The 15079-nt window shown below is 37.1% G+C and overlaps 1 protein-coding gene across 5 annotated transcripts in view; it reads left to right on the top strand.

Annotated features, from left to right (window-relative positions):
* The window catches only part of PRKAA2 (protein kinase AMP-activated catalytic subunit alpha 2), a 69182-nt gene that overhangs the window by 12337 nt on the left and 41766 nt on the right, over window positions 1-15079 (top strand). For 2 of the 5 annotated variants that reach the window (XM_046017333.1, XM_046017318.1), the window contains exon 2: window positions 5866-6022. The exons of the other annotated variants lie outside the window; for them this stretch is intronic. Coding sequence is in view for 1 of the 2 variants with exons in the window: in XM_046017318.1 (XP_045873274.1) it covers window positions 6013-6022 (10 nt within the window). In the remaining variant the exon portion in view is untranslated. The remainder of the gene's footprint in view (window positions 1-5865; window positions 6023-15079) is intronic. 5 annotated transcript variants of the gene reach the window in all.

The following is a 15079-nucleotide window of genomic DNA, read 5'->3' as shown; positions in this document are numbered from 1 at the left end:
TTTTGTTTGGCTTTTCTGTTTGAGCCATTTGCTAATTTGTAATTATGATACACATAAGAAGCCAAACAGCAATTGCTGAAAGGCAGAGGAGATAAGCAGAAGTTGAGTCTTGGAGAGAAAGCTGTTGGAGTTCACAGCTTATTAAGGATGAGAGCCACTGGTAAACAGTTGGGTTTTTGGTTACAGCCCTCTGAGGACTAAAATTCTTTTTAGAATCAGCTTAATTACACACTTGTAATTACACACTTGTGATGATATGGCTCCTATTTTTATTCTTTGGAGGAAAATCATACCAGCTGGAGCTTCTAAAGCTTTTTCATGTACAATGTTGAACATTCCAAGAGATACTAAGATAATAGGAATAGACTCATGGGTGAATCAGATGTTAAAGTTACCAGACATGCACTTTAACTGAATTACTATGTTGAAGATGGAGAGTTTTAGCAGAGATCTGGAATCTCTAAAAATAAATAAATAAAGGAATTTTGTGACTAGAACATATAATAATTGAATTAGGACTCCATGGATGCTTTAACAGCAGATTAGATTCTGTCGAAGAGAGAATTGGTGAACTAGAAGATAGGTCAGAAGAAATATCCAGACTGAAACAAAGGGAGACAAAACGATAGAAATTAAAGATACCTATAGAAAAAGTGAAAAGTCTAACATGTATTAATGGAACTTGTAGGTTAACAGTTCCTTGTAGGCTTAAGATCTTTTTCCCCGATGGAAAGATGACATCAGGTTTACCTTCTTTTGATAAAGTTTCCAAGATAAATGTGGTTTCTCAATTCTGTTACCATAATACCAATATTTATTTTGAAAATAACCTGTGATTATTAAATTACAGCTGGACTGAGAGGTCTCTTAAGGGACATGTAATACTCCAAGGAACTATATTACTACTTCATTATTCCACCATTTTAAAACTTGTACAGAAAAAGATATCCCAGCTTCCTTTTATGATGTCTCTTCTAACTCAGTGCATCCCCTTGTGGGAGGCTTAGAAGCTTCATGAATGGGCAGTTATTTGATGTGCTTACTGTTTGAGACATACAAATGCTGGAATAGATGGTATCTGTTCATGTGAGTGTCATCCCCCACAACCTACTCTCTGTGTGTTGATGTGGGGTCTGGAAGCAGGGATTAGATGTTTTAAGAACTGATAAAGATGAGTTTGATTCTGCCCTACTGATATGCTGTGTTTCTAGTCCCAAATCTTTCTAAAAAACTAAGTAAAACTGGTGTTAGATCACTATCTATTGTGCCCTGTGATCACGGATGTTATTTTGAACCCAAGACTACTGATGATCATACAGATTTGGACACTATGCAGTTCCAGAGGGAAGAGAGAGGGAATGGGGAAGAAGCAGTATTTGAAGAGATAATGGCAGAAAGTTTTCCAAAACTGCTAAGTGTATCAATCCACAGATTCAGAACTCTTTGAAGCCTAAGCAGAAAAAATAGAGGAAAATAATTCTTAGGTACATCATTGGAAAACTGCTGAAAACTGGTTCTCTTTGCTTGAGGATTTTTGTACTGGAGTGGACTGAATCTGTCTATGCAGAAATGAGAGATGATGTTAAGAGAGAATTTTTTTTTATTTTTTAAAGATTTTATTTATTTATTTGACAGAAAGATCACAAGTAGGCAGAGAGGCAGACAGAGGAAGAGAGAGAGAGGGAAGCAGGCTCTCTGCCAACCAGAGAGCCCGATGTGGGGCTCGATTCCAGGACCCTATGATCATCACCTGAGCTGAAGGCAGAGGCTTAACCCACTGAGCCACCCAGGTGCCCCTTAAGAGAGAATCTTAAAACTAGCCAGGAGATACTATCTTCAAAGGAACAATAAGCCAATTTTTCAACAAAACAAGGAAACAGTGGAATGGTATCTTCAGGGAGGTGAAAGAAGTGAACCACCAACCTATAATTTTGTACCCAACAAAAATATCCTTCAAAATTAAAGGCAAAATAATTTAAGATTAGCATAATTTGAGAGAACTTGTCACCTGCAGATCCACAGTAAACGGAGCACCAAAGGGCATTCTTTCAGATGGAACAAAAACCATGCTTCCCCAGATGGAAGCAGAAGGAGATGAAGAACATCTCGAGGGGCAAATATGTGGGTAACTAAATTGATGCTGACTATACAAAATAATAATGTTTTGTGTGATATAAATATATATAGGAGTAAAATACAACAGAAAAAGTGGGAGATGAAACAGAGCCAAAGTGTTCTGAAGTCATTGATTGTCTAGGAAAAGATAAAGATACTAATTTACACTAGATTTCTGGTAAGCCAGAGATGCTTGTTGTAATCTCTAGGGTAACCACTGAAATGGAAATCTAAAGACCCTAGTGATAAAAAAAAGGTAGTTTGGTTCTCATTTTGTTTTGGAATGCTAAGTCATTCCACAGTTTAAACTTATTTTTTATATAAGCTCTGCTGAGAAATTCTTGAACACTTTTACAGTGTAAAGCCAGTATAAACATAAGTTTTAACAATGAAGCTGAATACAACATACCACATAAGCAGTTCTCAAAGAAGTTAGCTGCACAGTCTTTGCCAAAAATTCACACCTTCAGGCTTTCCTGATCTATTTAAAATAGCACATTTTCCCACCTCCAGCCTGTCACTCGTATGGTACTTTATTTTCATTGTTCTCCATTATATTACCATTATGTTTGTTTATATTCTCCGCCTGAATATAAGTTCCCTTTATACCTGTTTTCTCAGCATTTGGAGGAATTCCTAGTACACATTAGGTACTCAGAAAATATTTGTCAAGTGAATGAATGAACAAATGGATGCTCAGAGGGTAAAAACAACTAGGAGAAAAAGATCTTCAAGTATATGAGTTTGTTCTGTTAATAAAAATATGAGTGAATGTTACATACTGTATTACGGGACTGTTTGAGTCCATGTTTGATTTTCTTGATATTTGGCAGCTCTTGATGAATACCTTTAGCCTGTCTGATCCACAGTGAAGGGTACAGCCTTACCCCGGCCTGCATTTTGTCACAACACAGCAATTTTCCTTACTTGATTCTTCTCATCGTTTGTCCCTCCTTCCTTAGCCTATCATGGTTAGGCTTCATTCCTTCAGTGCCTTAATTTCTCAACTCAAGTGCTGGAGTTAAAAGGATTAACATGGAGTAAACACTCTTGTTATGTTATAATCAAGAGAGGCTGGTGGTTGGGAGGTAAAAGAATGTGAATTTTGAGCATGGGCACTGCAGGCAGGTATAGCATCTTGCCACTCACTGTTGTCTAATTCCTAATTTCTTCATCTGTAAACTGAGTATAATAATATTTACATTATAGAGTTCTGGGAATTAAATAAGACACATAAAGCACTTAACAGAACTTGTTTAATCAGTGGTGGATAAAAAGGAATAAAGTCTTTTTGCTTCCTGTTCAGAACTATCCTTTAGAGAACTTTAAAGGGCTTTCAGGGAAAGGAAATTTGGAGAAAAGCAATGAGTCTGTGTTTTGTTTCACCATGGGTGAAGAAGAAAGGAGCCTTGTGTTATTTTGGCAGAAGTCTGGAGATGGTAGAGTTCAGAACATATGTGCCTCAGATGACTCTCCTGACTCCAGAGTGAAAGCTCTTGATACAATTGAGTAAGGATGGCTTGCTGCCTGTCAGGGCCCTGCTTGCTGACACATACGACGCCTCTCAGACTTGTCAGAGCCCAAGTATGGATAGAATGTTATCCAAACATTCTTTCTTAACCTTTTTATTAAGCTCTACCACATATACAAAGATGCACACATTCTAAGTGATTTTTAACCTATATTCTTAGTGAATATTCACAAACTAAACAAACACATAAAACCACTAAAGACACAGAAAATGACCAGCATCCCACAAACCCCCTATTTGAGACCCATTTTAGTTACTCTTTCCATCTTCCACCCCCACCAGGGGTAACTCCTATCCGATTAGTTTCACCTAAAGTTTGTAGAGGGACACCTGGCTGGCTCAGTCAGTTAAGTGTCTGCCTTCAACTTGGGTCATGATCCTGGAGCCCTGGGATCAAGTCCCACATGGGGCTCCCTGTTCAGCAGGGAGCCTGCTTCTCCTGCCTGCTGCTCCCCCTTGCTTGTGATAGCTTTCTCTCTCTGACAACTAAATAAATAAAATATTTTAAAAAAACAAAACAAAAAAACTTTGTAGAAAGAGTAACTATTTGTGACTGGCTTCTTTCACTTCAACTTATGTTGCACATTGCAGCATTTAGTTGTAATTTGTTAATTCTCATTGCTGTATATTATGACATTAAGACTATACCATTATTTATCCTTTTTTTTTTTTTTTTAATTAGGCTCCACGCCCAGTGTGGAGCCCACTGTGGAGGGGCTTGAACTCACAACCCTGAGATCATGACCTGAGCTGAGGTCAAGAGTCACCTGCTTAACCCACTGAGGCAACTCAGATGCCCCTTTTTATCCATTTTGATACTGACAGGCCTGTGGATAATTCTTACATTTTGCTTGTTAATGAATACTGCTGCTTTACACATTTTTTTGTTAAGATTTTATTTATTTATTTTTGACAGAGACACAGCGAGAGAGGGAACACAAGCAGGAGGTGTGTGGGGGTGGGGGGACAGTCTTCCTGTGGAGCTGGGAGCCCTGTGTGGGGCTTGATCTTAGAACCCTGGGATCATGACCTGAGCTGAAGGCAGACGCTTAACGACTGAGCCTATGCTTTACACATTCCTATACATGTCTTTTTTTTTTTTTTTTTCTATTCATAGTATATTGCTGTATGGGTAAGCATACATATTCAAAAGAATATCCTATATATATTTCAGAAATACTGTTTTTTCCTACTTTTCAGATTTTTGTCGTTACTAAGGCTACTTTTTTTTTTTTTAAGACCTTATTTATTAAATTGTCAGAGAGAGAGAGAGGGCACAAGCACGGGGAGCAGCCGGCAGAGGGAGAAGCAGGCTCCCTGCTGAACAAGAAGCCATATGCGGGACTTGATCCCAGAACCCTGGCATCATGACCTGAGCTGAAGGCAGATTCTTTTTTTTTTTTTTTTTTAAGATTTTATTTATTTATTTGACAGAGAGAAATCACAAGTAGGCAGAGAGGCAGGCAGAGAGAGTGAGAAGGAAGCAGGCTCCCCGCCAAGCAGAGAGCCCGATGCGGGACTCGATCCCAGGATCCCGAGATCATGACCCGAGCCGAAGGCAGCGGCTCAAACCACTGAGCCACCCAGGCACCCTGAAGGCAGATTCTTAACAGAATGAGCCACCCAGGCACCCACAAGGGCCACTTTTTGAATCATCAACCATAGTTTTCTAGAATACCTATCAGTTTTTATTTAAGTTATTTTGAATCTCTGAACGATACTGTAACAGGTATCCACTGACATAACATTAGAGCTTTGGGTTTTTTCATTTGTCCTACAGAGTTACACTTAGGAATTTCACAATGTTGTAAATACATAGTATACTGCTTTTTAAAATCTTTGATCTTTATAAGGCTTATTTTATTTAAGATACTCTACATTTGTAGGTATGAAATCACTGTTCAGGAATGAATAATTGTCATATTATCATATCCTTGATAAATATCTTTTATGTTGTTTACAAATTTGGTCAAGTGATTTTTTTTTCAGCTAATGATTGATAAATGTTTAGACAAATGTGTCCTTTTTACATAGTTATTTGTTCAAAATAATTTAGAAGTAACCTTTCTAAATATGAAAGGTTTATGAGACCTTGAGTTTGAGAGAAGAATCTTTTTTTTTTCTGAAGTATAATTTTTGGTTTTAAAAAATCAAGTTTTATTTGGAATATATGGTATGTTTTTGAGAAAAGGATTTTGTTGTATTGTTTTATTTTTTAGTCCACGTGCTGTTTCCAGTCATTTTGCCAGTGGCAACAGAACTCTTTAGGACTCTTGAAAAATGAGAAAGAAACAAACTATGCCCCCCGAGAATAGCTTTGGAGATAGCAAGATACTTGAATCACAGCTCTAGCATTAATTTCTTATATGAATTTGGGTAAGTTTCTTAAGTTCTGTGATCCTCAGTTTTTCCCACAAGTCCTTGTAGTGTTTAAATAAGAAAATGTATACAAAGTACTTGTAGGCACACGTGTAGGCACACACGTATATATGAAGTGCCCAGTGTGCTGTAACCACTCATTATTATTATTATCATATGCCTTTGAGAAATATCTTTCTTCCTATTAATATCATAGCCACTTTTCTCCAAATTCCTTTACTTCCTGAGCCCCAAACTTGTATGCTCCTTTTGCCTTGCTTTTGGAGACCCCTCTGGTTCCTTTCCTTAGCACCCTATACTTTTCCTTCCATTTCTTGGATCTTTGGTACTAAAACCATAAGTCCATGGACCAGGACAATAGAGAGCTTTTTATAAAGATCTCAAAGCACTTGAGAACTCTGTTTACATTTCTGCTGTATATACGTAGCAGAAATTTAGGAGCGGATCACTGAGCCAGAATATACATGTTTAGTTTTAGTACTGCATATTCTGCACCAATTTACACTTTTCCCATGTGTTTGCAATAATTTATATTCCCACCAGCAATATAGAAGTTCATTACTCTGTATATTCACCAGGGCTTGGTATTGTTTGTTTTTTTAATTGTTGCTGAGTAGGCATATTGTGATACTGTATTATATTGTGGTTTTAATTTACATTTCCTTGGTGACTAAACATATTGAGAACCTTCTAATGTGTTTATTGACTAGCTACATCTCCTCTTTACTAAATTTATTTTCCTGGAAGATATTTGATTTCTTCTGAAATGCCTAGACTTTAAATGAATTGCAGTCCTGGTGCTGATGGTGATCTCTTCTGTTAATACTTTTCCACATTTAGGAGCTCCTGGAATGTAGTACCACAAGGGATTCCTTGGGACTTATAATGTGTAGATAATACTTTTATACTTTGTCTCTGACAGATAATTGTTGGTTTTTCTCATATATGAGAGATAAGCACACCCAATTTGAAATCCCCTCTCAAATTCTAAAGTTGCAATACAAGTAGTATATGAAACCTAAATTATATGTTCAAACAACCATTAATGTCAGTCATGCATTCCATCCTTCAGAAAATAGTTACTGAACGTCAGTTGTATGTTAGGCACTGTGCCAGATGCTGCAATACAAAGAAAAATGAGACACAGACCCTGCTCTGAAGGAGCTGATTGGTTTAAAGAGGGAGATCAATAGCAACAACTAGATAGGTAATTATAGCCCTTGATGTTAAGTGCTATCATGGAGAGGAGTGCAGTTGTGCATTGGAGGTCATTTAATCCAGGCAGTTGAGTTGTTGGAATGATGGGGGAATGGGGGTGGTGTTTCAGGAATGCTAACTGGAATGGTACTTGAGGTAAACTTCAAAAGACCAATGAAACTTGGATAAGTGAGACATTGGAGACTGATGATCAGGGACACAAACAGTTCAGATGTTTAACTGAATTCATTTACTATACTCAACAAAATTCTACTTAAATTTACTGAATGCTTATCATGATCTAGATATATTGTTAGCCTTGGAAATTAGAGAAAGCACAGCCCTGATGGGGAATTCAAAATGGTTCTAAATGACTGAAGTATACCATTTGAGTTGAAGGAATGGTGAAAGATGATACTGGAAATGTACACAGGTGCCTAACTATGTATAACATAAATACTATTCTTATCTATGAAACTAAATGAAGCCTCCACTATTAGTCATTCAAATTACCTCCTTGTTCCAGTTTTCCAACTATGTGCACAGAACATATTAGAATAGGTTCTAGCTTACTAGTAGTATCAGTGGAACCTTCATTTTGTGTGGTACCATAATTTGACCTATCTCGGAACTTCTGTCCATCACCATTATAAAAAGTTCTTGAATCTTCCCTTTGCTTTTTATTTCAGTCATCTTGCCTTATCTGCACCTGGAGGGTGTATAAAGACTAATCTTTCTTGCTATTGAATATTTCATAATGTATCCCCAAATTTTCTCCCTTGCCCCTTAAACCTAGGGTCGGTTTCAAGGTCTTACCCTAAGATTGTTAGGCCATGAAAGGAATCTTTCATTCACCTGAAAAATCCCACTCCAACTAGAAGAGCTATGTCCCTAGCATCTCAACTTGGAATTCTGAGTCCCACTGCACCCAACCCCAAGTCATTATTATATATAGTGTTTAGATTCTATAGTACTTTTAACATAGTAGTAGTATTTTAGACATGAGTGAAATCTGTTGGGTAATCATGGGATGCAATGTACTCTGTAATCAATATATAATCATTATGACCCTAGGTTTTAGAATCAGACAGACTTGGATTTAAATCCGGATTTTTAAAAAAGATCTTATTTATTTGAGATGCAGAATGAGAGAGAGAGAGAGAGAGAGAGTGCACGAGCGCGAGCACAGGTGGCAGGGAGAGAGGCAGAGGAAGAGGGAGAAGCAGGCGCCCAGCTGAGCAGAGAGCCCAGTGCAGGGGCTCAGTCCCAGGACCCCAAGATCATGATCTGAACCGAAGACAGCTGCATAACCAGCTGAGCTATCCATATGCTTCTTAAATACTGATTTTGTTTATCACTAGTCATTTTTAATGTCTGTAAGCCTCAGTTTTCTGTAAAATTTCCTCATGGGGTTGTTATAAGGTTAAAATGAAGTAATGTATGTAAAAATGTTTAGCATGTGTGGATATATATAGACATACAGCTGTTAGTTGTCCTTCTCAGATTAGTGGGAAAGAGCCATTAGCTATCCTCAAATAATCCCCACTAAAAATCACACAGGAGCTTGCTATCTGAAGTTTGTACATGCTTTTGAGAAAGATCTGGGTTGCAGTTAAAAGCTGTAGTCATGGGACACCTGGATAGCTCAGTGGTTACGCATTGGCCTTTGGCACAGCTCATGATCATGGGGTCCTAGGATCAAGCCCTGCATTGGGGACCCTGCTCAGTGGAGAGCCTGTTTCTCCCTTTCCATCTACCACTCCCCCTGCTTGTGTTCTCTTTCCGTCTGTCTGTCTGTCTCTGTCAAATAAATGAATGAAATCTTTAAGAAAAAAATCCTGTAGTCATGTTGAAGAATGATGCCCATCTCTTTTGTACTTGGTCATGTGCTTTCACTTAGAGACCCTCCTGAGGGATTTAGTGTATTTTTGTAGCATAAATTTTAAGTCAGGTCATCCCAAATGCACCCTGAAATTTTTAGGAAACTTCTTTAGCTATACTGAGTAATATGGTGATAGACTTGATTTTATTTGTTTAGGCTAATAATTTTGTGGGAGCATAGCATTACACATGTCATGTTCCAATGAGGTGATACTTTTCAAGGGTCAAAAAAACTTACACATTTTGTACATAGGTCAGGGACTTTGTATAGGAATAGGAAATATCATATGAAGTCATTGGGCCTGAAGTATATAAAATTAAATAAATTTTTTGTGGACTGAAACTTTGTCTTAGGTGACATAGTTCAAATTATTATATAATATGTACATGACCTTTACAGCAGAGGGACATTTGACAACCCATTGCTTTTTCTTGAGCCTAGCAGAGAAAAAGATCATAATTCAGGCCTAAAATAATACTTTTATTTTGTAATTGTTCCTTTTCTTTGTTTTACTGGATGTAGTAATAATCTTTTTTTTTTTTTTTAAAGATTTTATTTATTTACTTGACAGAAAGAGATCACAAGTAGGCAGAGAGGCAGGCAGAGAGAGAAAGGGAAGCAGGCCCACTGCTGAGCAGAGAGCCCGATGCGGGACTCGATCCCAGGACCCTGAGATCATGACCTGAGCCGAAGGCAGCGGCCCAACCCACTGAGCCACCCAGGCGCCCCTGGATGTAGTAATAATCTTATACGATATATTAAAATTGAATGGGGAAGTAGTTACTATGAAGTAGTATGGAATAATGTATAGGAAGAGAGTGTTTTCCATTATACTTGATAAAATTATAGGGTCTGTGCTTGTAAAAAATGCTAGACTTTATTGAGGATAAGACTAGAAAGTTGAAAAGTTTATTTCATCTTTCTATAAAACAGTCATGTATTTACAACTACGTACCACAGTTATATGAAGTCCCACATGTTGTGCATCCAGAAAAATATAGAGCTGGAAAACATCCAGGATATGGCAACTAAAATCATCAGGAGAGTAGAGTGGCATAAAAGACTTACATCCTTCAGTGTGGAATGACTCTTAGGGACATAATTAGAAAAATCTTAGAGCTGGAAGGGGAGTTAGACTTGATCTAGTCCAACCTGTAACTTAATGCAGGATTCTGTCGAATGGTAATCCTGACAAATGGGTGAGCTTCTTTTGTTTGAGTATTGGACGGTACATGCTGCTGGGTTTAAATCCTGGCCTTACCACTTCATAGCTGAGCAACTGTGGGAAAATTCTTAACCTCTCTGTGCTGCATTTTCCAGGCTTGCTGTTTATTAGTAGTAGCTTTGTCCCTTGCAGTGGGTGAAGACTACAGGGGATCTGATCTCCAGCCCCTCCTATCTGCCACTGAGAGATGAACTGAGAATCAAGTAAATGTTAGTGTTGCACAGCCTGTGAAAAAGGAACACTCAGTATATGATTTCACAATTATGTGGAATTTAAGAAACAAAACAAACAAGCAAAGGGAAAAAAAACCAGAAAGGCAAACCAAGAAACAAACACTTAACTACAGAGAACAAACTGATGGTTACCTTAGGGGAAGTCAGTGGGGGGATGGGGATTAAGGAGGGCATTTGCTCTGAAGGGCATTAGGTGGTGTGTGGAAGTGCTGAATCACTATATTGTACACCTGAAACTAATGTGACACTGTATTTTAACTAACTGGAACACCCAGGCATCCCTGAACTAGAACTCTGATATACCACTGGTGAGAGTACAAAGCTGGGAAAGTTTAAATATAAACTTGTTTATAAGTTTATTTAAATATAAATATATTTATATTTCTATATTATATATTTAAATATATATTTTATATTTATAAAATTTTTATATTTATTTTATATTTATATTTAAATATAAACTTACCACACAACCCAGCAATCCAATACTGGATAGAAATAGAAATCTACCCAAAAGAAATGAAGACACATAGGCCTCACCTACCCACTCTCACCACAGACACAAATAGCAGACTTATTCATAATCTCTGAAAACTGGAAATTACCCATATGTCCATCAACTGGTGAATGGATAAATGAATTATAAGATACACATACAAGGGAATATTATTCAGCAATAAAATAGAGTAAATTGATGTATACGAAAAGAAAAAATCCACAAAAGTGGACAAATCTCAGAAGCATTAACGCATAAGAAGCCAGAGTTGAAAGGCTACATACTGTATGGTTTCATTTATAGAATATTCAGAAAAATACTACAATAATAGAAAACAGATCAGTAGTTGGCAGGGATTGGGGTGGAGGAAAGGGACTAACTACGAAAGGATATGGTGGAATTTTTATGTGATGATGTCAGTGAGCTACAATTGATTTTAGTAGTAGTTACATGACCATACATGTTTGCCAAAATTATGGTACTATATGAGGGGCAAATTTTAAACTTCAATAAAATAACTTAAAAAATGTATAGTCAGGCTACAGTGTTATGTTAAGTGGGAAATTTCTTTGGGTGGTGAAAAGGGAGGTGTGGAGAGGATTCCTAGAGCAGCTGACTGTTGAAAGAATTTCTATCAGGTTTTTAAAGATTTTATTTATTTGAGAGAGAGAGAGTCCGAGTGAGAGAGTACGAGCTGAGGGAGCAGCAGAGGGAGAAAGAAAAGTAGACTCTCCACTGAGCAGAGAGCCCAATGTGGGGCTCGATCTCAGGACCACGAGATCATGACCTGAGCCAAAGGTGGCGCTTAACGGACTGAATCACCCAGATGCCCCAGTTAATCGCAGCTCTGCTTCTTGAACAATATAAATGAGTTTCATTCTTCTGTGTGACAGCTCTTCATCTTATCAAATGTAAAATCCTAAAAGGCATAGATAGTGTAGGTATGGATTTTTTCCCATAAAATGCCATGGCTTTTGGGAGGATTTTGTGTAATTTGGCTATAATTTAGAAAAAGCAAAATGAAACACGAATGAGTGGTAAATTTGTAGAACTCTTTAATCCAAGAAATTGTGTGGGCTATAAATTTATTTCTATTAGTTCAGGGATGGTAGTTCAGCAAAACTGAACATTTGAAGTAAGTTCAACCTTTTGAATTTTAAAGTATGTTAAGTAGCGAATTAATTCTATTCAGTTGAATGGCAGACAGCTTCAGAAAAAGGCTTAAACAAGATAGTATTTTTCTCTCTTACAACAATCTGAGTAGGTAGTCAGAATGTTGTTGTACCCAGTGACATAAAAAACATGGGTTTCTCTCTTCTCTTGCTTCCCACCTGCCTAACCCTGTCCTCAGGGTTCAAGGTGGTGGTTTTGGCATTCCAGGCTTTAGGATGGAGGAAGGAATGAATAAGCTTATGAGGGTCATTTCTGCTTACATATTATTGGCCAGAATATAGTGATAGGGCCACATTTAGTTAAATGAGATGCTAGGATGCAGTCTCTACTCTGGGTAGCCATGTGCTTGGGTGTAATTCAGGAGTCTTTATGTCTGGGAAGGAAGGATGGAATAAATACTGGGTATGACAGAAATACTTTGTTCACTTCTCATGTGTTTAGTACAGTGCTTACCATGGTAGGCATTCATTAGATAGTTGTTCCATGGATAGACATCCCCTACTGCTTATATTGATCTGGATATTTACTCTGAGTAATGATAAATCATGGCAAATTTGTCCATCCCTGTTATTTTTTTTTAAATGTTCTTTCTTATCTGTGTTCTCCCTTTATAAAGAAAGTATTCCTAATAACCTGCAGACAGATTTAATACTAGCTAATTCATTTTAGCTCCTTTATTGCTGATATTTTTTCCCCTAGTAAAATTTGGAGTCCTGTGAAACCTCTCTTTTCTTGTCAACAAAGTCCTGGCATGTGGAAAGTATTCAGTAAATGTTTTTAGATTGAATAAATGAATGGAAATAAAACTGATGAATCCAAGTCTTTTTTTTTTTTTTTAAACTACTTCCTTAGAAGAGTTTATGGCTGTAATACAGAAGAAATTCTTGGTCTTAAATCTGTTTTTCTTACAAGATTTTTAGGAATATTCATTTGGCTTTCATGTAGAATATGATGATGAGATAATTTGTATTTAATTATTAAAAGTACTAATGCACTTATGCACCTATGTTATTAGGCAATAGGGGCAATATAGTTCAGCAAAAAAAGAGGCATTCATAATATATTTGACTCTTTTTTTTTTTTTTAAGATTTTATTTTTAAGCAGTCTCCATAAGGAGAGGGAGTTGAGGGAAACTGGAAGGGGAGATGAACCATGAGATACTATGGACTCTGAAAAACAACCAGAGGGTTTTGAAGGGGCAGGGGGGTGGGAGGTTGAGGAACAAGGTGGTGGGTAATAGGGAGGGCACGTACTGCATGGAGCACTGGGTGTGATGCCAAAACAATGAACACTGTTATGCTGTAAATAAACAAATAAAAAAAAAAGAAAAAAAATTAAAAAGAAAAAAATAAATAAAAAATAAAATAAATTAAGCAGTCTCCATACCCAACATGGTGCTCAAACTCACAACCCCAAGATCAAGAGTCGGTAGGTTCCAGTGACTGAGCCAGCCAGGCTCCCCCAGTACATTTGACTCAATATCAGATATCCAATTAACATATCAGCATCCCTGTTTCAAGAGATAATGTCATTTCTTTTCCAATGTTTCATGGAGAAAAATTTCTTCAGATAGAGAGATGAGTTAGTTATTTTCTCAGATGTCATAAAGTCATGCTTTAAAAAAAATTACTTTTAGAAGTTTTTCTCAGCTTTATCAAGGTATGACTGATAAAATTGTAGATACTTAAAGTGTATCTCATGATGATTTGATATATATATAGTGAAAAGATTTCTCCCATCTAGTTAATTAACACACCTGTCACCTCTTTTTTATTTATGCGTGTAAAAGTGCATATGGACATGGGGAGATGGAGAGGAGAGGCAGTTGAGGGAAACTGGAAGGGGAGATGAACCATGAGAGACTATGGACTCTGAAAAACAACCAGAGGGTTTTGAAGGGGCGGGGGGTTGGGAGGTTGAGGAACCAGGTGGTGGGTAATAGGGAGGGCACGTACTGCATGGAGCACTGGGTGTGGTGCAAAAACAATGACACTGTTATGCTGAAAATAAATAAAAAAAAATACCTATTAAAAAGTACATACAAAAATAATATATAGGTATATATATTCTATATATTTATATACAGATGAACATTTAAATTCTTTAGCAAATTTCAGTTATACAATACAGTGTTTTCAACTGTAGTCACCAAGTTTACATTAGATCCTCAGATCTTATTCATCTTATAGATGAAAGTTTGTATATTTTTACCAAGCTCCACTTTTCTACAAGTTTGCTTTTTTTAAAAGATTCCACATATGAGCAATACCATGCAGTGTTTCTTTATCTGGCTTATAAGCCAGAAGCATAATGCCTCAAAGTCCATTCATGGTGTCGCAAACAGGACTTTCTTCTTTCTCATGATAATATTGCTCTCTGTATGTGTGTATCATATCTTCATGCATTTGTTGACAGACACCTTGGTAGTTTCTATGTCTTGGCTGTTGTGAATAATGCTGCAGTGAACATGGAAGTGGGGGTATTTCTCTGATATCCTGTTTTCATTTTTTTAAATATATATTCAGAAATGGGATGGCTGGATCATATGGTAGTTCTCTTAAATTTTTAAGGAACCTCCATACTGTTTTTTATAGTGGTTGCACCAATTTATATTCCCACCATCGGTGCACAAGTGTTCCCTTTTTCCTCCACATCCTTGGCAACAGTTACCTCTTGTCTTTTTGGTAACAGCTATTCTAGCAGATGTGAGGTGATATACATTGTACTTTTGATTTGCATTTCCTTGGTGATTATTGATGTTGAGCACCTTTTCATGCATTTGTTGGCCATTTGTATGTCTTCTTTGGAAAAACGTTTATACAGTTTCTCTATTTTTTAATCAGTTTG

Source organism: Meles meles, chromosome 1 (assembly GCF_922984935.1).
Source record: "Meles meles chromosome 1, mMelMel3.1 paternal haplotype, whole genome shotgun sequence".
Lineage (NCBI taxonomy): Eukaryota > Metazoa > Chordata > Mammalia > Carnivora > Mustelidae > Meles > Meles meles.
This window is presented reverse-complemented; position numbering and strand designations above follow the sequence as displayed.